A 25113-nucleotide genomic window follows, 5' to 3' on the forward strand; every position below is an offset into this window, starting at 1 on the left:
GTACGTGTACTTTATATATAACTTGTTTTCTCGTTCATTGTGTAGTCTAATTAAATGTCTCGGGATAGACCCATCAGAACCTGGCATCGGACTACCTCTAATAATGAGCAGCGGATCAGACTGAAGACTATGTCCTCTTGTCTTTGTCATGTGAAACCGGCATGGTTAATGATTTCAATAAAACAGTCCAGGACTCATAGCCCTCTCCGTCTCCGTCCAATCAGACGCTGTACCAGGCCAGCCACGAGAGCGAGTGTTACATCGTGGACGCCGAGGTCATCACCCACGACGTGCCGTACCACGACTACTTCTACACCCTGAACCGCTACATGCTCACCAGGGTGGCCAAGAACAAGTGTCGCTTAAGGTGAGCAAACCTAAGTCGCGTGGCGTATGAGCCACCCAACTGTGCCTTTTAGCCCTGCAGGTCATTAAGGTAACCTGACTCTGCCAGACTGCGGCAGTATTGAGTTCCCTCCTCCTCCTGCCTGCAAATGTAATCCCAATGCCTAAAGGAATGTAAATGTCTTAATGTAAGACTTAGTCTCATATAGCAATGGAGAATGGCTGATGCAAAGGTGAGATAATAAGGAACATCCTGCTTGCCATGATGTAACTACCACATGCTCAGACCACATGTTAGTTCAGTACATTAACTTCCTGGACTCACAACCAATGACTATAGAGTTTAACTGTAAGCCACTCCCAAGAGGGCTGATTTCCAGTAGCCTACCCACAGCAGCCAATAGATGCATTAGCTGCCTATACAGGGCGGACCTTCAAAGCAGAGTTGATAAAAGTCACTGCGTGAGAGTAATCATTCAGATTCAACCAATAACTAATGCCTCTACGCTGGGACCAGTGTAGCAGTCAGAACTAATGCCTCTACGCTGGGACCAGTGTAGAAGTCAGAACTTATGCCTCTACGCTGGGACCAGTGTAGAAGTCAGAACTTATGCCTCTACGCTGGGACCAGTGTAGAAGTCAGAACTAATGCCTCTACGCTGGGACCAGTGTAGAAGTCAGAACTAATGCCTCTACGCTGGGACCAGTGTAGAAGTCAGAACTAATGCCTCTACGCTGGGACCAGTGTAGAAGTCAGATCTCCAGAATGGGAAATGGTAGATAATACTGTTTATGCTCTGCTGCTATCTCTATTATATCCTATTCTATTGCAGGTTTAATATCTAAGCCTGAATATACCTGATACTAACATCAATCACTACGTAGTACGTGCTATATATAATTGGACATTAGGACACTTTTCACTGTCTTAATAGCACAATTAATGCTATTCTGGAGCTCTTATGGGCTTCCTTTGCCTTAAGTATACGTGAGAACACACGGAATACTAGAAAAATGGACACAAATAGAATGTCCTTTATCGTTCTAAAGTATTTATCTTTCACCCTCGAGATGTATTTAAATACGGTATAAATTCAGAATGACTGGACTGAGTGTCCCTTTTTCCATTTGGGACTTTATATCACTTCTACTTTGGCTCTCTCTTCTGTCACTGACTCCTCTCTCTCTCCCTCCCCCTCTCTCTCTCCCTCCCTCTCTCTCTCTCTCCCTCCCTCTCTCTCTCCCTCTCTCTCTCTCTCTCTCAGGGTATCGACTGAGCTGCGGTACAGGAAGCAGCCATGGGGTCTGGTGAAAGGCTTCATTGAGAAGAACTTTTGGAGCGGGGTGGATGAGAACTTCCGCCTTCTTGGTAAGTCAAATCTACTAATCAAATGATTCCCGAGCGCGGCACGGCTGCAGCTCAACCAGTCATTAGTTCTACAACTACAACCTATCTCAAACCCTCACCCTAAACCTAACCTCCCACGGGGCAGCACACCTAAACCTAACCTTAACACATGTCTAACCAATGACTAGTCTAAACTAAGTATGCACCCCGGAGGAAGACAAATGAAAAATACAGAATGAGCAAAACCATCAGCAAAAACTGTCTGGATCAAAATGATCACGATCAATCATTAAACTTGTGTTTTTGCTTCTCCTAGACCTCATAGATTTATTTATGTTTTACAAATTGGTTGCAGAGGCGGAAAGAAAGTCCAAATACTGTATATACCCGCGCAGCTGGGGCTTAACACGGAGCGCTCGTTATAGCACTTCCGCATTTTTGCGACCACCAACTGTTGGTGGTCAAACCCCCCCAAAAAATGCAGAAGTAGAGCGTTTCTTCCGGGTTCTTCAAGGGTTGTCCGGGCTCTCTAGATCGTATATAACTCTCTGCTCCATCCTCCCCTCCTCCCTCTGTCACGTCAGAGATGGAGCTGACCAAGGTGGAGGACATCCTCATAGAGTCGCGCCACCCGTCGCCCAAGGCCAAGGCGGTGAAGAGCTCCCTGCGGAGGAGGAAGAGGTCCACCCTCCCCCACCTGCTCAGCGCGCACCTGGACGAGGCCCTCAGCAGCCCCGGCGCCAGCGGCGGCGTCGTCACGGACGCCGAGGTGATCCAGCGGATCAAGCAGGTGGCGGCGGGCTCCACGCAGACCCGACACCACCAGAGTCCAGAACACCATCACAACCACCACCACCCGCTGCCCGGAGGCCTGGCCCTCTACAGTGTCTCCAAGCTGCTGCTCATCATCAGCTTCGTGTGAGTAGTTCCTTCACGCCACGCCACGCAAACACACACACACACACACACACACACACACACACACACACACACACACACACACACACACACAATATATACAAGTAGGTTTGTCACAATTATTACTTGTATAATAATCCCCTAATCGCAATTATTGTAAAATAATCTCAATATTTCTTTTGCATAATCGTCATAATCATTACCATGTTGAGAAAGGTTTTATACTATTTAAAAACAGTAGATCTATACAAAGCTTGTAGATATGGCTATTTCCTACTATTCAGTATCAAGTTATTCAGCCCTGAATGTTGGTTGGTGGCATGCACGCAATAACAGTAACATTCACATACGAGACGAGTGTGCGGATGCATATCGCCGTACACATACTAGGCCTACTGAAATGTACTCACAGAAACAAACACGATGTTCGCCGGACTCATCCTCATCTCAGTTCTTTAAATGTCTCATCTCGTCAATCCCCTACTGTTGAAACCATTTGTTTATGTCGTGTGTGTGTATTGTGTAACACCCCTCTCTCTGTCTCTGTCCCTTTCTCTCTCTCTCTCTCTCTCTCTCTCTTTGTCTCTCTGTTTTCATTGCCCTCCATAGGATCTGTCTAAGGTATATGCATTCAGTGATCAACTATATCCTCTCTCAGAACATACTCGCACACCAGACCTTTATTACTAAATTACTCCCAGTAAGCCTAGTACCTCTGGGACTTCGACTAAATCAGGCACATTGTTGAGCCTCATTCATGACTGACGATCATAGTTGATCTTGCGCAAGCATTTCCATGAGTCTGATGATTCATCGTTCTCCTTCTTCTTAGCTGAAAATGTTAACACAAAACTCTGAAACATGTCTTATTCATGCAAAATCAATTACAGTAGTGCCAAACCTCTTTGATATTTGTTAAATAAAATGAGATAAATAGTTTTTTAATACATTGTATGCACCAGATGCACCTCCCCATGTTATAAATAGTCTGAGAAAGAGCGTTTGGCTGTAAACGTTATCTTCCCCTTTGTGCTCTGTTGTCCTCCTTCCAGCCTGGTGTTGCTGGTGTTTCTCAACATGATGCTGTTCTACAAGCTGTGGATGCTGGAGTATTCTGCTCAGTCCCTCACCACCTGGAAGAGTCTACGGCTGCATGAAAGGTACTATATCGTCAGGTGGAATGTCCAAAACCCTTTCTTTGTAGTATTATTATTATTATTATTATTATTATTATTATATAACAATAGAGGGTATGCGCATGCTTAAAGTGAATGGCACATCGAGTGGCAAAGCAACATGCAAAGTGAGTTTAACATTGTTTAATGTTGTTTAATGCAATCAGATAGGACTTTTCTGATAGTTTTTTGACACTCAGTGGGCGTTCCTGCATAACTTCCTGGTTTGATGATGATGTCACGCGCATACCCTCTATAGTAATATAGTGACAATAGTGAGCTTGTAGATTGGCTATTTTCACTACTTTTGTGTGATAGTCTAGTCTAGTGTATGATGGAGTACAGGAACGGGATTAAAATACACGATGAACATTTGAAAGAGCAACGGTATCAAGCTTTAGTTTTGTTTGTTTATGGTCCATTAGAATCATATAACGTGAAACACAATGCATCATGAATAAGAAAACACCCCAAATACTATGAAAATGACTGAGAGACACATAATACCAGAGTGTATACCAGAGTGTCTGTATAATTGAAAACAAAGACCGATTCTAATCACGAAGTCCAATCTTCAGGTATGGATAGTAAGTTATTATGTAATTAGTTTGTAAGCATATAGCAGCACAATTAGTAGTGTTGTTCAGTGACCCAAGTCGCAGGGGAAAATATGGATTATACTATTAGCATCCCCGCAATGGCCCCGCATTGACAAACTGGCTGCTTTGTGGGCATGTTGACTAGTGTGGTGATGACGGTCAGTGTTAGCCATGATTCATGACTCTCGTATTCATACGAGAGTCATGAAGTAACTGCACCCTGTTTTTGGCAAACGCTGTATTTACAAGTTTTCCGTATATATAAACATTCAGATTTCAAATATAAAGTACTCACAATTTGTCCCGCGGGTGTTAGTTAGTAGCAGCTCCAGCGATTAGAATTTCTGCATCCCGCGTTGTTTAATAAAAAGCATTTTTATCCGAGCTGTTATTTTCCCATTGGCTTTCAACTACGCGCCCCTATCGGTCGGGAGGAGGGTGGCACTCGGTGTGTTCGATATAGGTACTCTGACCGCCCTGCCAATACAGACTAATAGGCGAGTGCGCTCCCGGTGTGCAACTGTGGATTTCCCAAACGAACCCCGTTTAAAAAAAGTAGCTGGGGCGCTCGGACAAAAATGCCTTTTATTAAACAACGCGGGATGCAGCAATTCTAATCGCTGGAGCTGCTACTAACTAACACCCGTGGGACAAATTGTCAGTACTTTATATTTGAAATCTGAATGTTTATATATACGGAAATCTTGTAAATGCAGCGAGCGCCAAAAACAGGGTGCAGTTACTTCATGACTGTCATGATAATCATCATGGCAGTCATGTTTCAGGGCTAGGTCAGTGCGTGCCTCACTCATACCAGTGGTTTTCAACTAGTACGGTCCTTGGGGAGGTTCCAGGTGGTCCCCAGCTAAATGACGGACAGTTGGTAACCAAATGCACCCTTATAGATCTTTTAACTCTTGAGGGTCCATTTGGTTTCATTTTACACTCTCGAGAGTTACATTACTGTTAAACATCTGCATTACTTAATTTACAAGAAGTCTACGCAATTAGAGAATGTAGAAGAGTTGTTATTTTTGATCAGTGTTGGCCTGTTATCTCTCCCATGATACCAACGTCAATCCAGCATGGACAAAATCTTATCCAAAAACAACAAAAAATATCTAAGTTTTGGGTCTGAGCCTTATCAAATGGTAGTCCGTGTGGCTCAAATGCTGAATAAATATATGGGCCTTGATATAAAAATGCCACTGACTTATACGTATACGAGTAAGACGCGCAAACGCGGGAAGCGAACGCAGCTCGTACATATTTGGGTTTTGGACGTATAGCTCCATATATGGGCACAAAAATATGGAGCTGAGTGGACCTGGCCCCTTTTGTGCCCATATATGGAGCTGAGTGATTGCTGATGCAACACACTCCATATTTGGATAGCGGGACAGACAGACACACAGACACACAGACAGACAGACATGATCTGCTAGGTCTCATAGTAAGTTCAGAATTCGCAAAAACAGTTTGTATACACTTCTGATGCCCAAGACGTGTCTGTCCACATGTCTTCATAATTACCCCTGGAGGAGGCCAAAGACGTGTGGACACGTTTTCACATCCTTTTTAATGATATAAAACCTGATCGCTGAAATACACATATAGCCTTGCTCAGCCCCTCCTCCCAGACCTGTTTTACTTCCTGGTTTTCGGCCCGACAAACCTCCCTGTTTTTCTCTGAATCTACGTGTCCGTGGTTTTGATCGTAACCGCGATGTTCTGTCCTATAACTTCATCATCCTGCATCTCGGTTTAGAATATTAACGCTTAAAGAGAGATCAGACTTACTACCGCCATGTAGTAAATGGTAGATTTCATCTCCCGGTTTTGGGGCGGAAATGGAAAGCGGGGGGGTTTCAGAGTAAAATCTCCCTCGTCTGCATGGCACTCTAGCACCTTTATTCTGAAAGATTCTGGCGGCACCAGAATTAACTGTCAAGGACGGTGATTTACGTCTTTTCAAATCCAAACTCTGTGATCTACGTACCAGTGTTTTACGATAGATGGCGCTCTTTGCCAATATATGAATGATACTAGGTTGCTAGGCGACAGATACAACCGGAAATGAACCGAAAGTTAATTTTCCCGGTTCAATGTTATCAGTTTAGAAAAATAATCTTTTCTCTGATTATTTCTCCAGATGGCGTTTTTTGGTCAAAACAAGCTTTAACGGCACCAGAACTAAAGAACCAATGATCATGGTTACAAAATGTCTTTTCTGGGTGAAAGAAAATAAATGCCGTTGTCCATCACTCAACACAGCGTTTGTTTACATCCGGTTCACGTTTCGCGTTCCTTGGGCCTTCAAAATAAGGGTCCTCACTGAAAAACACTGGCAGTGGCAGAAGAATGTAATTTATTAATACCTGGCAGTGTGTTAATTCTTATATATAAGATGACATTGTTTTCATACTTCATTGTGTAAAGAAATTGTCAGCCCTGATTTATAGCACTTATTTTGAACAGGGTTAAAAATTTAAAACCCTTTTTCTCTTACCATGGCCACCTATTATATTATATAAGAGTCTGTCTGAGTCTGAAACTGCGACCGCATGCGCGCACACACACACACACACACACACACACACACACACACCATATGGCTGTTGACAAATGTGTCAGGGAAAATACCTCTGCGTATATAATTGCCCCTGAACGATTCTGGACTTACTGAAACAATTTACCAAACAGTTGTTGGCAAGATGGTTGTCATGCTTCAACAGTCTCGCGCACAGTTGTTGATAATGATTTGTGTGTGTGTGTGCGTGCGTGTGTGTGTGTGTGTGTGTGCGTGTGTGTGTGTGTGTGTGTGCGTGTGTGTGTGTGGGTGTGTGGGTGTGTGCGTGTGTGCGTGTGCGTTGCCAGTAAACTGCCGCAGACACAGTTGGAGTGGGCCCAGCTGCTGGAGTCACAGCAGCGTTACCATGACGCTGAGCTCCAGAAGTGGAGAGAGGTTATCAAGTCGTCTGTGGTTTTACTGGACCAGGTACAGAGTCACAACCGCACACAAGCACTAGTCCTTGGTTTTATTGGACCAGGTACAGAGTCACAACCGCACACAAGCACTAGTCCTTGGTTTTATTGGACCAGGTACAGAGTCACAACCGCACACAAGCACTAGTCCTTGGTTCTACTGGACCAGGTACAGAGTCACAACCGCAAACAAGCACTAGTCCCTGGTTTCACTGGACCAGGTACAGAGTCACAACCGCACACAAGCACTAGTCCCTGGTTTCACTGGACCAGGTACAGAGTCACAACCGCACACAAGCACTAGTCCCTGGTTTCACTGGACCAGGTACAGAGTCACAACCGCACACAAGCACTAGTCCTTGGTTCTACTGGACCAGGTACAGAGTCACAACCGCACACAAGCACTAGTCCCTGGTTTCACTGGACCAGGTACAGAGTCACAACCGCACACAAGCACTAGTCCTTGGTTCTACTGGACCAGGTACAGAGTCACAACCGCACACAAGCACTAGTCCTTGGTTCTACTGGACCAGGTACAGAGTCACAACCGCACACAAGCACTAGTCCTTGGTTCTACTGGACCAGGTACAGAGTCACAGCCGCACACAAGCACTAGTCCTTGGTTCTACTGGACCAGGTACAGAGTCACAGCCGCACACAAGCACTAGTCCTTGGTTCTACTGGACCAGGTACAGAGTCACAACCGCACACAAGCACTAGTCCTTGGTTCTACTGGACCAGGTACAGAGTCACAACCGCACACAAGTACTAGTCCTTGGTTCTACTGGACCAGGTACAGAGTCACAACCGCACACAAGCACTAGTCCTTGGTAGTCTTAACCCATTCAGGCCTGACGTCGAAATAAAAAAGAAGTCTTCTGAAATATTCAAAGATTTGTGCCGCATTTTCACGATAAAAGAAAAATAGCAGACCTACGTACAAGCTCGTAGCACGCCACTCTGTGTCGCGCCGTTGTTGTATGATAATGTGAGGGGTTATAGGGTTATGATGTCACTAAAGTGGTGTATTTTGATTTTGACCTTTTGACTCAAAGGCTTTCAGCTTTCAGGAAGAAACCAAAGTCAGACCAGTCTGAAGTGAGTGGTGCTCCATAGACGCATACAAAACAGAAAGATCACGGCACTACGTCTTTAAGCTTTTAATGCAACATTAGCAGCAGTCACTGTTGGTCTTTGTCAGCGTATGTACCGCCTTGGCGGTAGTGTCCTTTATTACGTAGCTTCATCCATTATGTCACATTGGTGGCTTGGAATCTAAGTTCAAAGGCTATACAGTTCCTGTGTGGTTGAGCGTGACGAACCTCGACCTGACAGAGTCACGCAACCGCACACTTTATTGTTAAGTATGCAGTTCACAATACAAGGGATTCACTTTGGCACGCAGTTCAGCGTTTAATGCATTTACTACTTATTTACCATACTGGACTTTCAGACAAACAGACACTTGCATTATTAGAATCAATTGGGATTGGCATAGTCCCAATGCAATCCAATCCACTTTATTTATAAAGCACAACAAGGTTGACACAAAGTGCTGTACACAGACAGTAGTAATAATGTTACTGCTCCTATTAATAGCTTTTTATTTTTGGTTTGTTTGTTTGTTTACAATTATTATTTTAATTTAAACGCATAATGTGACTTTGACTTTGAATATCCACAGTCAAGTGAAATGACCTGAATCCAAGGGCTTCCTTGAAAATCTAACAAACCACGGGAGATTTGCCAGAAGCAATATTGAGCATTCATTGAATGTGTAGTGAAACAGGGAGACTGTCTCAAGAGGCTACAGAGATAATCACGCAAAGACCGGCAGAATGCTGATCTTGGCAGTAAAGGCTTAGGGAACTGATGTATTTTCCCCTTGCTTTTTGTTGGCTCTTACTTCATACTACTTAATACATACAGGTTATCGTAAGGGGCATTATTTAGTTATCATAAGGGGCATTATTTCCCCCAGAGAGTGAGTAGGCTGCACTCAGCCTCGCTCACAGAGAAGGGTCTATTGCGAAAGGTCTACGATTGCATCAAAAGGTCTTATCATTTTATCAGCAATCCCTCCATTCCTGTCACTATTCATTTATAATTTTGTTCCGTACGTTATCTCAGATGAAGGACTCGTTGCTGAACCTGCAGCGGGGCATCGGTTTACGGGACTACAGCACAGAGGCCGAGGAGAAACGAAGTCGCTACCACTGACACGTCGCCCACTAGAGGCCACGAGGGCATGCCGTGCAATATAGGAACCTGTTGTGTTCGTGTATACCCGTATGCAGACAACAGCCAGGGAGAGGAGAACAGGAGGGGGGGGGAGATGATGAGTCCAGCTGTGAGCTAGCTGGCCCCAGTACGAAAAACAAGCTACACCAAGCGGGCAGGGACCGTGGCGACCCCCCCCACCAACCCCCACCCCTGCACCCCCCCCCTTACCTCCACAGGGTCACAGAGGTTGCAACCCAGCCGGCCTGGAGGGGGTTAACCGTGGACAGGAATAGCCCCCCCTATTACAGACAAGAAGTGAGGTGTGTGTGTCCCCTCCCCCCCCAGCGGCACTGAGGCATTGTGGGAAGGTGCTCGGCTGCCGCACCTTGACCACACACACACACACACACTCACGTCACACACACACTCACCCTAGCACCGTCAATGGGGTTCCTTCTTCTTTCTGTAGTTTCTGGGATGTTTTGTATTTTGTTTCCTCTCTCTCACCCCACCAGGGACAACACTCCTGTCGTTAAGCCATGATGTTGTTCGTTACCCTAAGTTAGTGTCCCGCGTTTTCAGTCCTCGTCTGTGCGTGTCAAAGAAGAAGAAGAAGAAGGAGGAACAGAACAAGAGGCTAGATAGTCAAAGAAAAGAAAGTTACGTTCCTTTCCTGGTCTCACAGGATTCAGACACTCGACTGTTCCAAACCAACCGTCTCTCCCCCTAGAGGTCTTCACTGCAGTGTCCCCTTTTTGAACTGTAACGTGTCGTCGGTGACTGCTAAGTCTCTGCTGCCTTGTTGTATAACCTGTCCGTGTATACGGTCTGTCTCGGGGGCTGGTCCCCCTGCAGAACCTATGTGGGCAGGGAGATGATGTGTTAAATGTTATTTATATCAGGGCGTGTGCTCCAAGTCTGGACGGTACCTCTCCTGGTAGAGTGCTGTATTAAAGGCTGAGTTCCTCCTGCAGCCAGCCAGCCAGCCCGGCCCCGGCCGATTTCAAATACGACCCAAAGCCCTGTCTGTGCTGCATGTCATCCCCTCTCTCTCCCTTTCTCGCCTGCCGTTCGTTCCTGTCTCTCTACTCGCTGTCACTGTCAAATATAAAGTATTTATATTAATATTTACCTAGACCACTGTTTCCCAAACACTGGGTTGTGGGTTTGTGGGTCGCGGACAACATTTTTATGGATCCCCTATATATTTTTTTGTTTCCTGAAAAATCTAAGAAATTCCATAAATTAGAAAACAAATGATTAAGTAGCAGTGAAAATGGCCGCTCTACAAGCTCCCGACACTGCGCGAAGGGACGCGCAGTGAGCTTGTAGCTATTGTCACTAGTTTGGGTCCCAGGCAAACATCTCTCAACAACTCTCTTTTGGGTCACAGGCTAAACGGTTTGGGAACCACTGGCCTAGACTGTGCTCTGGTGTAGTAGAATCTGAGGATATTGAAGGGGCGTACGGTATGGAGAGACACTGTATGTTGTTGTTTTGCTCCCTCCAGACATGCCATAATAAGCAAAGACACAGGAAGCTGTTTGAACAACGCACGTTAGGAGGAGGCATGATATATCAAGACCCATCATGCAATTCACCGGAATTCAGTTCCACCGTCATCGTGTTAACACAACAGCAATTTGCAGGTATCAATTCTACAATAATTATCGCCGGTATTTCGGCATTTGTTTTCTTTCTTTTACACTCACAGTGTTAAATCTCTTATATTGCACATTTTCTGTACCTGAAAACCTTTTCAAGAGATGAGAATGTATTTTGGCTGGGAAAGCAAAGATCCCTTGTGGAAAGAAAGGGGTACTGCAACCGGACGAGTATAGGAGACCCATGTTCTTACGTGTTTTATTACTTAAGTAAACTGTGACTGTGTCTCTTCAGAAATGTTTCACGTTAGAAAGAAATCTATGAATATATTTGAAATATATATAAGTGCATATTTCATTATTTAAAATATATTTCCAAATATATAAACTTATATTTATTGTTAATTTATGTATATATATAAATATATATATATGAAAGGTTATCAGAGCTCTAGACTGGTTAAAGAATTTCTAACAAAAAGTGTTCTAAACCTGTGAAACGCATGCCAGATATGTCTGTGACATGTCTAGTGTGCATGAATGAGTGTGTTTTGCGCGAGTGCATTCGCGCATGTGCATGCGTGTATGCGTGCAAGTGTGAGCGCGTGTGTGTGTGTGTGTGTGTGTGTGTGTGCGTGTGTGTGTGTGTGCGTGCGTGCGTGCGTGCGTGCTTTCATGTGTGAAGTGGGAAGTTTTTAGCATTCCACAATTGCTCAATATTTCATTTCTGGCACATGTAGCCAAACTGCCTTTGTTTTTAAGCCCCAGTGTTTGGATGCAGCCTCGTGTTGGACCCAACAGGCTAGTTTACAATCGGAAGAGTTTCATATCCAAAATGAGCTATCTGCCATTTGAATAAATTCAGACCTGTTCTTAAACAAACGTACCTAAATAAATGATGGTACTTTTTTTTGGAAGGATAATACATAACATTACTCATGTCCTCACCTGACAAAATGACAATTAATGATTAATAATGGGACCCAATGCATTTTACTTCTATGGACTACTGAACCGGAGTAATTATTCCTTTCCCCTCAAATGGCTATAGCATTTTTAGATTAATTCTTCCAACTCCTCCCAACGCCATCCCAGCCACTCAACTCATGAAAAACTGTGATCATTCCCAAATGCTATACTCTTCCTTTCCCCTTTCAAGTGTATGTTGGATGCAACAAAAGCATGAGTATCAACTGTTACACATAATCTAAAATGTAACCAAAAGAGAGGAACTAGACACGTTCCTTCTCAAGATGTTATGCTAGATTTTAAATAAAGTATTTGTCACAGGTGTGTTAGATGACTACTGGATGAAGTGCCGCAAAGCAGCATCTCGTTAGAATTATTGTCAACATGATGCTGAGGGCAGAGAGAGAGAGAGAGAGAGAGAGAGAGAGAGAGACTTGGTGTTGTGAGAGTAATGCACTTTATGGACCGTTCATACAGAAATAGAATAGAACGAAATGACAACACTACAGACTGGGAGGTTTTAGAAACAAACATTTTCTGAATTTCTTTTAGTGTAATATTGTCATACTTAATCAGTATACTCCAAAGGATTTGGAACTTGCTGTGTCATTGACGATTGTTTGTATTGAGGTTTTCCCCGGGTTAAAAACTGTCAAATAATTCCACAAGGTGCAGTGAAACTCTCGTTGTTGTGCACGTGTTACCTGGCATTCCAGAATATTTCCATTTAGCATTTCTCTAATATTCACGGCCCAGACTAGATGGCCTCAGGCTTGAAGACAGAGTGACTGTTTGCTCTCTCCGTGGTATATTTCAGGTTAAGGCAGGAGGACGTTGCTTGGGTGAGGTGAGGGCAGTGGCTGTTTCCACAAAAGTGTGCCAGTGTGTTACTGAGGGATGTCTAGACTCTAGAGACAGAAAAGGCATACTTTTGGCGGGGGGAGCCTCTGCTGTGTGTGTGTGTGTGTGTGTGTGTGTGTGTGGGGGGGGGGGGGGGGGGGGGGGGATGGGGGAGAGCCTCGTGTGTGTGTGTGTGTGTGTGTGTGTGTGTGTGTGTGTAATGTAAAATCTGAAGATCTGGAGTTGAAGTGCTTGGAAAATGTTTCTGTTTTATAGAAATCACTTTCACAATCAGGCTAGGCGACACTGAAATGATGCTTGGTATATATATGGGATTGTATTTCATATATATACAGTATATAAAATGTGATTGAAATGCTTTAAGAGTTTTGTTTTTGAAATTGTATGTTTGTTTGCTGTTTTGGGACGGAAATTGCTTTGATTGCTATGGATTTAAAACGTAGGCGATTATTTAGGACCATTCTCAGATTTCTCACTTTGAAAAAAACGAAGATCAACTCTGTTGGTGAATCATTTTAGGGGAATCATGTTGTTCATTCCAGTTGGTTGTACCTCACGTTAGAATCATCCCCCAATCTGGCTTTCATGCCACACTGTTTCATTTTCTTCATTTTGTTTTTGTTTTGTTGTAATTCCGAAGCCAATTTCTATCTATCATGTCATCGTAAAGCCTATGCATACATTTGTAACCGTGAGCGATTGTTATTATTATAGGTTACTATTATAAGGGCCAAGCAAACACCTCATTATGAAAGGCATTAACGGATCTATCTCTGCAGTGATATGCAGTAACGTATCACACTTAAGTTCACAATCACATCATTTCCTACTGCTTTTCTGATGATCCCAAATGTACATTAGGATTTGTTATGCATTGTTTTTGTTCCCTCTTCAATCTTCCATTTCTAGAGTGCACTCACACAGATATTGGTGTTATGTGTATTATTGTACGATTTCTATCCTTTTCAACGCATGATATCTGAACCCGACAGACCAATTTTGTCATCATAGACAAGTACAGAATCGTGCTCTGATCGCATTCATTGGCAATGGGTTGGTTTGCTGCCTGTCACAGATGAAGTAAGGTGACAACCTTGCATGTACAATTCACTACTAACCCTCTTGGTGAAGACATGATAAAATTGCTCAGACACACACACACACACACACATACACCCCTGCCGAGAAGTGACTACTGATCAAATGCATAGCAAATGCTCTTTGTGTGTCTTGACAAAATACGTCCTGGTGTAGCAATGTTCTATTGTATACGTTTATTTCCCCCCCCTTCTTTTTTATCTGTTTTGATCTTTAGAGAGACTTTTAGTGACATTTATACCTGAAATATATACTGCAAGTATATGTTATGTCTATCTACAGTGTACACACTGATAAAAGAATTCAGCCTGCGCTGCGCGTGGGTTTTGGGTCATTGAGGACTTTGCCTAATAGAGACTGAGGTGAAAATTGGCTTTCTGGTTCATGTGAAGTAGAGGCGGGAAGTATGAATAAAGAAAAGTATTGAACAAACTGGTTTTGTGATTTTATACATTATTATTTTGTATACATTGGCCTGAACAGGGCTGACGATATATCAATGTTGTGATATGGGGATATTGTGATATGACATAATTGTTGTCCTTTCCTGGTTTTTACTCACTTAAGCCCAATTTTTGTGGGCCAGGCACGTAATGCGTAGGCATCCTATTGTTTATGTTGGTTTTATTATTCTTCAGACACTTTTTGCAGTTCTGGCTTAACCGTGCAGTATAATTTATTGTCTCCACCAGGCCGAAGGCATGGGGAGAGAGTATGTTTTGCACTCCGTCCCTGTGTCCGTCCGTCCGTCTGTTGTGGCAAACCAGGGGAAACAGCCAGGCCTATTCAGGCCGACGCCCAAGCTGCCTGGTGAGTCAGTTTGGACTAATGGAGGAGTGAGGAAGCAGGAATCACTCTGTTCACGAGGAGGCTGGTATGAGGGATATCTCACAAGCCGGCACCCTTTTCACATTGGCCTATTATAGCACCACCAGGAGGCCACAACCTGGTGGAGACCTGTGGCCCGAGGGCCACTTTACCTAGTTTATTTTATTTTTACGAAACTCTGCAATATGGTAGACAGGTAGAGGGGCCATGCCTAACTGTGAAGACACAAAACTCATGCACCGTTTGACCTACAGAGGAGGAGGAGAGTCGGGGGACTCAGGGGAGACATGTCAAAACCTTCAGTCCAGGCGTGTGTTCTTGTCCTTCCTGTGTTGGAAGAAGAGAAACGGAAGCTCTTTGCAGAAAGCTTTGATTTATTATTGATTTTATTTTAAAGGGATAACAGACAGGTGGTGTAATACGATCCCTACACCGTCAAGGTTCCATGATGTGACTGATGGGTGCAATGCTTTATTGATTCCACTAATAACTGCCTATCCACCTTAGTTTTAAAGGGTCACGCTGTACCATTGATTGATTGGCTGGTTGGCCCAACAACGGACAAGCCGACTAAATCCCATAGAACAGGTCAGCTCCATATATGGAGATCTAAGGGTTAGATGCCCCCCCCCCCGATATTCATTTCGATGGAAGTTGCTCAGTGGCGTTTTGAAGCACCCTGCCGGAAGTACAATTATAACTCAATCAATGGCTCGAGTGAGCGGGAGTTTAGCCCGTCATGAACATCCGTCCACCTCCATGAAAGTGCTGCAGTTCCTCTTTTCGCCAGTAGGTAGTGACAGCTTCAACGTTGGATATCCTTACTGGGGGCTTGGCTTGGTTAGATGAGGTCAGTGTCGTGATCTTCATATAATATGGACATGGCCATATATGGTGGCGTGTCGTGTCATGAGGCGTGATGTCACGAGGCGGGACCATATGGAGGCGCGATGTCATGTCACAAGGCGTGACCATATATGGAGGCAGGGCTTAAAGTTCTCAGTCCTGGTATGGGGGACAGATATTCAGTCCTGAGGATTTCATAGGGGTCATTTAATGAGATCAGTGCAGATGTGCAAAGAATATTTTTCAGTCTTGGGATTTGTTTTGGCTTTAAGCCCTGTGGAGGTGTGATGTCATGTCATGAGGCGTGACCATATATATGCGGCGGAAATGCAGGTTTTCATAGTAATGTTGCATGTCTGATGATCATGTTTTAGGTGGGGGGGGGATCACGGCATGCACCTAAGTACTGATTTTACAGTACTATATGTTCATTCACATCACTGTGATGTGAATCATATACTGACAGCAGGCACTGATCAGCTCATTGGGGTTCAGAGTCTTGCTGAAGTACAAGATGCCAGGAGCAGGAGTGTGTGTGCCATGAACCTTCCATCCTGAGGATGAGCTCACAACGCGCTGCATGTGGACGCAACACTTGGAGCTTGTAGATCCACGGCTTTACCAAGCCGTGTATATCCACGGATATCCCAAGCTGTGTATATCCACGGATATCCCAAGCCGTGTATATCCACGGATATCCCAAGCCGTGTATACCCAGCTAACATGTCCATCTGGGCCCCACTTGGGTTTTGACATGGGCTATGGGCATGGGTTCCGAGTGGGCCGTGCACCCAGTTTTCACAAAGGGCCCACCCGTGTTAGCCCATATGGGCTTTTGCGGGTTTCTAAGTGGCTCTTAGGTGGTATCCAAATGGGCCATTTTATTTCAGAACCATGTGTGCGCCACCTGTGTTTGCCTATATGGGTTTGAACTGGGATCTGATTGGGCCTTAAGTGGGTACCAGCTGGGCGAATTATATGTGACCCATGTAGGCCACACTTGTGCCTCATTGTCTTCCGTCCTGTTTCTGTTTTCCCCTGCTGTCGATTGTTCATTCCTACAGATAGGATGCAGTGTTTCCAGTTTTCTGTAGTAGTTTCTTCAAGTGTTCAAACTTTATGACTGGATAGCACTTGATCTGTAGAGTCCTACATTACTATCTCCTACGATCAAGGGTTAGGGTTAGGGTACTGTAGCATGCCGTTTTTTCATCATTTTTGAGGATTTGAAAAAAATGACGAAAATCACTCCGACACCATGGACTATAACCCATGGTCAGGAAGTGATTTTGTCTTTTTTTCAAATCCTCGTTTTTCATCGTTTTTGACCATGGATTATAGCCGGGTTAGGGTTAGGGTACACTAGCATGCCGTTTTTCATCATTTTTGAGGATTTGAAAAAAAGACGAAAATCACTCCGAGACCATGGACTATAGCCCATGGCCTGTAAAAACGGGGATTTGTAAAAAAGACAAAATCACTTCATCATTTTTGACCATGGATTATAGCCGGGTTAGGGTTAGGGTTGGGGTTAGGTTCCACGGGCTAATAAAGTGTAAATTCGGGGATCCTTGACAAGAAAGGGTTTGGGAACCACTGTTGTAGAGGGTATATAGAATAGATGGATGTTGATAGTATTAGTTAGTGACTTTGACAGTGTACAAATGGAACCGGATTTCAGCAGGTCAAATGAGGTACAGAAAACCGTATGACTCCCAGGCTGATCTCACTGGGGGAAAACTGTATGAGTTTATTTGTTTAAGAACTAACAATCAATTGAAAAATATATTCTGGATTTGACACTTACAAGCCGAAATAACGCAGTTGGTAGAGCATTAGACTGAAGATCTGAAGGTCCCTGGTTCAATCCCGGCTTTCAGGAGTTGAAATGAGGTACAGAAAACCCTATGACTCTTAGGCTGATCTCCCTGGGTGAAAAACATTATGAGTTTTTTTTGTTTAAGAAGTAACAAGTAACAGTCAATGTAAAAATAAATGCTGGATTTGACACTTGCAAGCCGAAATGGCTCAGTTGGGAGAGCGTTTGACTGATAGACCTGAAGGTCCCTGGTTCAATCCCGGCTTTCGCCAGTTGAAATGAGGTACAGCAAACCCTATGACTCTTAGGCTGATCTCCCTGGGTGAAAAACGTTTTGAGTTTTTTTGTTTAAGAAGTAACAAGTAACAGTCAATGTAAAAAATAAATGCTGGATTTGACACTTGCAAGCCGAAATAGCTCAGTTGGGAGAGCGTTAGACTGAAGATCTAAAGGTCCAGAAGGACAACTTTAAAGCAGCCCAGAAATTCAACATGTTTGTGTGCCTCAATGGCCAAGCGGATAAGTCAAATGATATCCGTAGTATACCTAGTAGAAGTGTGCCGGTTCAAACCAGCAAAGACTCCAACTTTGCTTATACATTAGAGACAGGTAGGCCTACAAAGGTACAACCTTGCAAAGATGCAAAATGAAAAAAGAATAACTAAAGGCCCTGCTCTTTGTAATACACATACAAACTTGGAAAAACATCCTTGATGTAAGAGTGAGCTAAATATTGTATAAATGTCCGTACTAGTAGGCCTACTTGTGTGCAACAAGCAAGTAGGCACTCGATAGGGTGCAGTTCTAGTTTATTTTGCCATAACACCCACATTTTACTGTGTGGAAACACCGGGGGGGGAAATACCCCCCCCGGCCCCACTGTACTGCATCCCAGTAGACCCAGGGTAACAGAGTACATCGATGAGTATTGGCTTCAGTGCTTGGTTACAGCTTGGTCCCCCAGGCTGGCCTTGAACCTGCTTTGGCCATGTACCTCGGTACACAGTCGCATTGGTAGCCACGCTAGAACTCGATCACCTAGAGCACCTCCACCAATTACACTTGTTTCTTTAGGGCTTTTATGTCGAAAGTGTGCATTGTTTTTTAACCTAAAGAACCTCTATATTCTGAAAGGTGGGTTAAGTCAGACATTCTCAACTGCATCAAGTTCGAACCTGCTGAAGATTTAAAGGTCGGTCCCTGTTTCAATCCTGGATTTAGGCAGTTCAAATGAGGTACAGAAAACCCTTCGACTCTTTGGCTGATCTCACGGAGTGAAAAACTTTATGAGTTTACAGAAGAACAAAAGAAACAAAAAATAAGTGAATTGTCTGGAGCCAGTGGCTCAGTGTGTTAGAATGCTGCCACATGATCGGGAGATGGTGGGTTCAAAGCCCACTCAGGTACAAAAAAATAAAGGGGCCAATCCCACCCCATTCTTTACTGACACTTTGCATTCCACACTAACATCAACTAGCACAGAAAAGCTGTGTTGTAGTAACCAGCAGTTAGCTCAGTGTGATGAGTAGCTGTACTTGTGATCCACAGGTCCAGGGTTCGAATCCCACATTAGTCAAGTGGCTCTGTGACACTTTGCTATATTTCTAAAACTATGACATGAAATATATGAAATATAGTGCTTTCTGAGTAGTTTCTGAGTTATTTAGTTAGCCTCGATTCTCATCATTTTGGACCATGCTGGAAGTTTTTACTTTGAAATGTTTTTTAGTTTATAGCCGATCGTTTTCTGAATTTTTTGAAAAATTGCGGAAATTGCGTAATTTTGAATTTTGAATTTTTTTGAAAAATTGCGAAATTGCGGAAATTGCGGAAAAAATAATGGGTTATAGCCCATGTTTTTTGAATTTTTGAAAAAAATGTTATCCTCATTTTTTATCATTTTTGAACATGGGCTATAGCCCCTACCGTACGGCATACTATAGCACGCCGTTTTTCATCATTTTTGAGGATTTGAAGAAAATTCAAAATTTCAAAAAACATGGGTTATAGCCCATCGTTTTTAGAATTTTTGAAAAAAATGTTATCCTCATTTTTCATCATTTTTGAACATGGGCTATAGCTCCTACCGTACGGCATACTATAGCACGCCGTTTTTCATCATTTTTGAGGATTTGAAGAAAATTCAAAATTTCAAAAAATATGGGTTATAGCCCATCGTTTTTTGAATTTTTGAAAAAAATGTTATCCTCATTTTTCATCATTTTTGAACATGGGCTATAGCCCCTACCGTACGGCATACTATAGCACGCCGTTTTTCATCATTTTTGAGGATTTGAAGAAAATTCAAAATTTCAAAAAACATGGGTTATAGCCCATCGTTTTTTGAATTTTTGAAAAAAATGTTATCCTCATTTTTCATCATTTTTGAACATGGGCTATAGCCCCTACCGTACGGCATACTATAGCACGCCGTTTTTCATCATTTTTGAGGATTTGAAGAAATTTCAAAATTTCAAAAAACATGGGTTATAGCCCATCGTTTTTTGAATTTTTGAAAAAAATGTTATCCTCATTTTTCATCATTTTTGAACATGGGCTATAGCCCCTACCGTACGGCATACTATAGCACGCCGTTTTTCATCATTTTTGAGGATTTGAAGAAAATTCAAAATTTCAAAAAACATGGGTTATAGCCCATTGTTTTTTTAATTTTTGAAAAAAATGTTATCCTCATTTTTCATCATTTTTGAACATGGGCTATAGCCCCTACCGTACGGCATACTATAACACGCCGTTTTTCATCATTTTTGAGGATATGAAGAAAATTAAAAATTTCAAAAAACATGGGTTATAGCCCATCGTTTTTTGAATTTTTGAAAAAAATGTTATCCTCATTTTTCATCATTTTTGAACATGGGCTATAGCTCCTACCGTACGGCATACTATAGCACGCCGTTTTTCATCATTTTTGAGGATTTGAAGAAAATTCAAAATTTCAAAAAACATGGGTTATAGCCCATCGTTTTTTGAATTTTTGAAAAAAATGTTATCCTCATTTTTCATCATTTTTGAACATGGGCTATAGCCCCTACCGTACGGCATACTATAGCACGCCTTTTTTCATCATTTTTGAGGATTTGAAGAAAATTCAAAATTTCAAAAAACATGGGTTATAGCCCATCGTTTTTTGAATTTTTGAAAAGAATGTTATCCTCATTTTTCATCATTTTTGAACATGGGCTATAGCCCCTACCGTACGGCATACTATAGCACGCCGTTTTTCATCATTTTTGAGGATTTGAAGAAAATTCAAAATTTCAAAAAACATGGGTTATAGCCCATAGTTTTTTGAATTTTTGAAAAAAATGTTATCCTCATTTTTTATCATTTTTGAACATGGGCTATAGCCCCTACCGTACGGCATACTATAGCACGCCGTTTTTCATCATTTTTGAGGATTTGAAGAAAATTCAAAATTTCAAAAAACATGGGTTATAGCCCATCGTTTTTTGAATTTTTGAAAAAAATGTTATCCTCATTTTTCATCATTTTTGAACATGGGCTATAGCCCCTACCGTACGGCATACTATAGCACGCCGTTTTTCATCATTTTTGAGGATTTGAAGAAAATTCAAAATTTCAAAAAACATGGGTTATAACCCATGTTTTTTGAAATTTTGAAAAAAAAAGTTAGCCTCGTTTCTCATCATTTTGGACCATGGGCTATAGCCCATATCGTACGGCATACTATAGCACGCCGTTTTTCATCATTTTTGAGGATTTGAAAAAAATGAAAAAATGAAAAAAACGATGGGTTATAGCCCATGTTTTTTGAAATTTTGAAAAAAAAAGTTAGCCTCGTTTCTCATCATTTTGGACTATGGGCTATAGCCCATATCGTACGGCATACTATAGCACGCCATTTTTCATCATTTTGGAGGATTTGAAAAAAATGAAAAAAAAAAAAAAACGATGGGTTATAGCCCATGTTTTTTGAAATTTTGAAAAAAAAACGTATCCTCGTTTCTCATCATTTTGGACCATGGGCTATAGCCCATATCGTTCTAGTCAGGGTTCTAGTCTCATGAAGAACATTTTCACTGTCCATCTAAATTCTAAAAGGCTGGTTAATTATTTTCAAATCCTCAAAAACGATGAAAAGCGGCGTGCTATAGTATGCCGTACGATATGGGCTATAGTCCATGGTCCAAAATGATGAGAAATGAGGATAACTCAAATTGTAGTAGTGGTTAAGATGTGGGCTTTCCACGTGGGAGACCAGGGTTCGATTCCCGGCTGTTACACTATCATACAAAAGAAGACCTCAACAGCGCTAAGAAAGATCTGATTAATATGATGCTGTGTTATTTATTAAACTTTACTAACTGAAGGCTAACGAACAAAAGTCATCACTTCAAAATTACCAGGAGACTTTGCCTGAGAGTGTCTGACTGATGGTGCAGTGGTCTAATCATCAGGGTTTCAGTACAGACATTCCATGTTCAAGTCCTGTTCCTCCTACAGCTCAATGCTGCAGTAATTTGAACTTTTCAAGGCTAGAATAAAAAATAAAAACTCAAAAGCACCCGGAGACATCTGCTGAATGCCCAAAGGTGCCGTGGCGTAATGGTGTGGAGCGCTTGGCCCGATGCCTCTCCTACAGTCAGTTGGCCGGTTCAAGTCCCATGTCATGACATCAAGGACATAGACAATTGGGCAGGGCAGGCAGGCAGACAGCTACTCATAGACAGACAGACAGACAGCTACTCATGGACAATTGGACAGGCAGGAAGGCAGACAGCTACTCATAGACAGGCAGACAGACAGCTACTCATGGACAATTAGGCAGGCAGGCAGACAGCTACTCAGACAGGCAGACAGACAGCTACTCATGGACAATTGGACAGGCAGGCAGACAGACAGCTACTCATAGACAGGCAGGCAGACAGCTACTCATAGACAGGCAGACAGTAAGACAGCTACTCATTGACAGACAGACAAATAACTACTCATGGACAGACAGACAGGCAGGCAGGCAAAGAGCTACTCATGTTATGTTATGTTATTATAACAGCTACTCATGTTATGTGCAATAATTTGTGCAGTTATGGAAACAGCTCTTTGTGTTTATGCAAGAAAATGTAACACATTTATTTATTTACATATTGTGTGCATGCACATTGTACTTTGATACATTTTGCGAAAATAAAGCAATTGAAAGAGAGAAGTTATCATTAAAGTCGTAATTTTATCTACTGGCCCCTGGCCCCTTGCCATTTTTGTAATGTGGCCCACAGGTAAATCTATTTGAGTATCCCTGGTGTAGGCTACTGCGCAATGGCATTTGGCCTGGGTCCTTATTGGTAGGTTATTGGTATTGGTTTCGTCAAATATCCAATCAATTGAATTTAGCAATATATACATCACAGGCAGGTATGCTACAAAATCAAATACGCTATCCTATCCGATCAGGTATTCAAATTGCATACCCCATCCCAACATTGTGTTGTATTGCATAATTCCCTCAAAACAAAAACAAGTCCTCAGGGGACTTGTTTTCCTTCCACCCTGCCCCATGCCCTGCATGTCATTGGAAATCTTCAAATCTGCTACTGAATTTAGGAATCTCTGTCAATTGACACGTCGACCTGTCTTTTTTAGCTCTTCTTATTTCATGGTTTTCCATTTAAAAAAGCCCCTTCATTCATCGGTCCTCAACCAATATTCATCTTCAAAACGTGCCCAATTCATGATTCATTCATTGGCCCGAGAATTAAAGGGTGGGGTCCATGCGTAAATATAATGAATTAAGGGGGGATGGGACGCGGGTCTCACGACCCCTCCTCATGCCCAATGAAAGCGAAGGTTTAATTTGCAAGGGGCGGATGTCTGAATTTCTCTTCGCAGATTGAGTAAGCCATGGGACCGAGGCTCTCAGGCTAGGATGAAATCCATTTACTTTCGTCGTGGACGCTCGCTGAGGGGGCGGGGCGCTGCTCTTGTGTTTGACAGCTGCAAGATAGAAAATGTATAGCGCATAGTCTGAGGGAAAGCAACCACGCTGCTAGATGGCAACCGCCCGCACCAAAAGAACACAAGAAACGGGATCCACCATGGCTGATGTCTAGAGCTTCAGGATGCTGAACTGAACAACAGAAATTAGTGCTGATTTAGGATATTCACAGACAGTCCAAAAACGGCAATTCGTGCTTTTCTTTAATATTTTCTTTGCAATGATGCACCGCGCGTTCTCGTTCCCAATGACCGTGGAGCGCAGTCGGACCAAGGAGCGCCTGGAGGCGAGTCTAGCCGGGCTGTGCGAGCTGGAGCTCCGCAAGCAGAGGCAGGAGTGCCTGGTCCTCGGGGCGCTGGCTCTGGGGGAGCCCGTGGAGGAGGTGGACCCACGGGACGAGGCTGCGAGGAGCAGCGAGCTGGCCTGTTTCAGTAGCTGGGGCCAGGAAAACTTGACATTGAGACGTCAGCTGGTAAGAATAAGTTGTAGTATGAGTTGAGTTTTAATAGTTACTTACTTTGTTTTACAGTTGGATAGCCTACTGACGGCTCTATGTTGGTTGACCAACAACAACAATAGTAATAATAGGATACGGCTATCACTCAAATAAGAATCCGTTTGACCGTTTCCCTGGCTTGCCTCGTCCAATTAAATTACCATGAGCATCTTAGAATACAACGCGGTCTCATCTCAATGTCTCATTTGTTATCATCTTGACCGCTGGGAGGGACACTTGGTGTGGGTGCGCCTTTTGTGTAGTGGCGACCCTTCTCTGCAAGAAAAGTTACTTAAGTTGATTAATAGGTAGCCTGCCCTGTGTCTTTCTCTTTCTCAAAGGATGTAATCTGTAGCCATCGCTCGGGGCCTCGGGCTGAGATTTATCTATGCCTGGGGGTAAGTAAGGGAATCAGGGGGTGGAGCACCCGCCGTTTGTGTATAGGGTCTAAGCCACCATGCATTTAATGGCCCATTGTTCCTTGGTCATGGGCTCTCTATGGGGTTTTTTACTACTCCAACAACCTCTTCTTATTTGATGCTCTCATGAGATCATAAATAAATGAAACATTCGTTTTGATGACTATGGCTTTTAGCTTAAACATGTCATGTCATTTTAATTAGGCTAAAGCTTGTGCAGCATAATTGATGGTTCAGTAAAAGGCTACTTACTGTCTGTGTAGTTGTAACAACCGACTATATAGTGCATACTGCCAAGTGCCAAGTGCCAAGAATCCACCGAAGTGAAAGCCAGGTCAGACCAGAGATAGATTCCTTATAGGTCTATACGTGTGTTTTTGTCAGATGATTGATATCATAATTAATCCCCATGAAGGAACTTCTGAAACCAAGAGCATTGGTTCAGTGACATGATCACAGCTATCTCGCAAGAAACTTTTACGCATGAGTGCTTTCCACTGCTTTAAGCCTATAGGCTATGCTATACAGACTATTCAAACCTATTATTTTCTTATAATGGTGAGTGTGGTGATGGGGGGCGTATATTATTTTCTACAGTCTTTATTA

The 25113-nt window shown here is 43.0% G+C and overlaps 2 protein-coding genes across 2 annotated transcripts in view; both read left to right on the forward strand.

The window, feature by feature from the left end:
• LOC308321017 (protein Aster-B-like) overlaps positions 1–9782 on the forward strand; it is a gene marked incomplete at its 5' end in the record, with an annotated part of 139391 nt that extends 129609 nt beyond the window's left edge. The window contains 6 exons of the mRNA XM_080771781.1: positions 225–367; positions 1611–1714; positions 2278–2611; positions 3664–3771; positions 7263–7383; positions 9501–9782. Of these exons, the coding sequence (XP_080627907.1) occupies positions 225–367; positions 1611–1714; positions 2278–2611; positions 3664–3771; positions 7263–7383; positions 9501–9590 (900 nt within the window). The 3' untranslated portion in view covers positions 9591–9782. The remainder of the gene's footprint in view (positions 1–224; positions 368–1610; positions 1715–2277; positions 2612–3663; positions 3772–7262; positions 7384–9500) is intronic.
• Positions 9783–23602: 13820 nt separating this feature from the next.
• Positions 23603–25113, forward strand: part of LOC308321381 (dapper homolog 3-like) — a 20582-nt gene continuing 19071 nt past the window's right edge. The window contains exon 1 of the mRNA XM_080772243.1: positions 23603–24064. Within this exon, the coding sequence (XP_080628369.1) occupies positions 23813–24064 (252 nt within the window). The 5' untranslated portion in view covers positions 23603–23812. The remainder of the gene's footprint in view (positions 24065–25113) is intronic.

This window comes from Protomyctophum bolini (genome assembly GCF_963924005.1).
Source record: "Protomyctophum bolini genome assembly, chromosome: 9".
Classification (NCBI taxonomy): Eukaryota; Metazoa; Chordata; class Actinopteri; order Myctophiformes; family Myctophidae; genus Protomyctophum; species Protomyctophum bolini.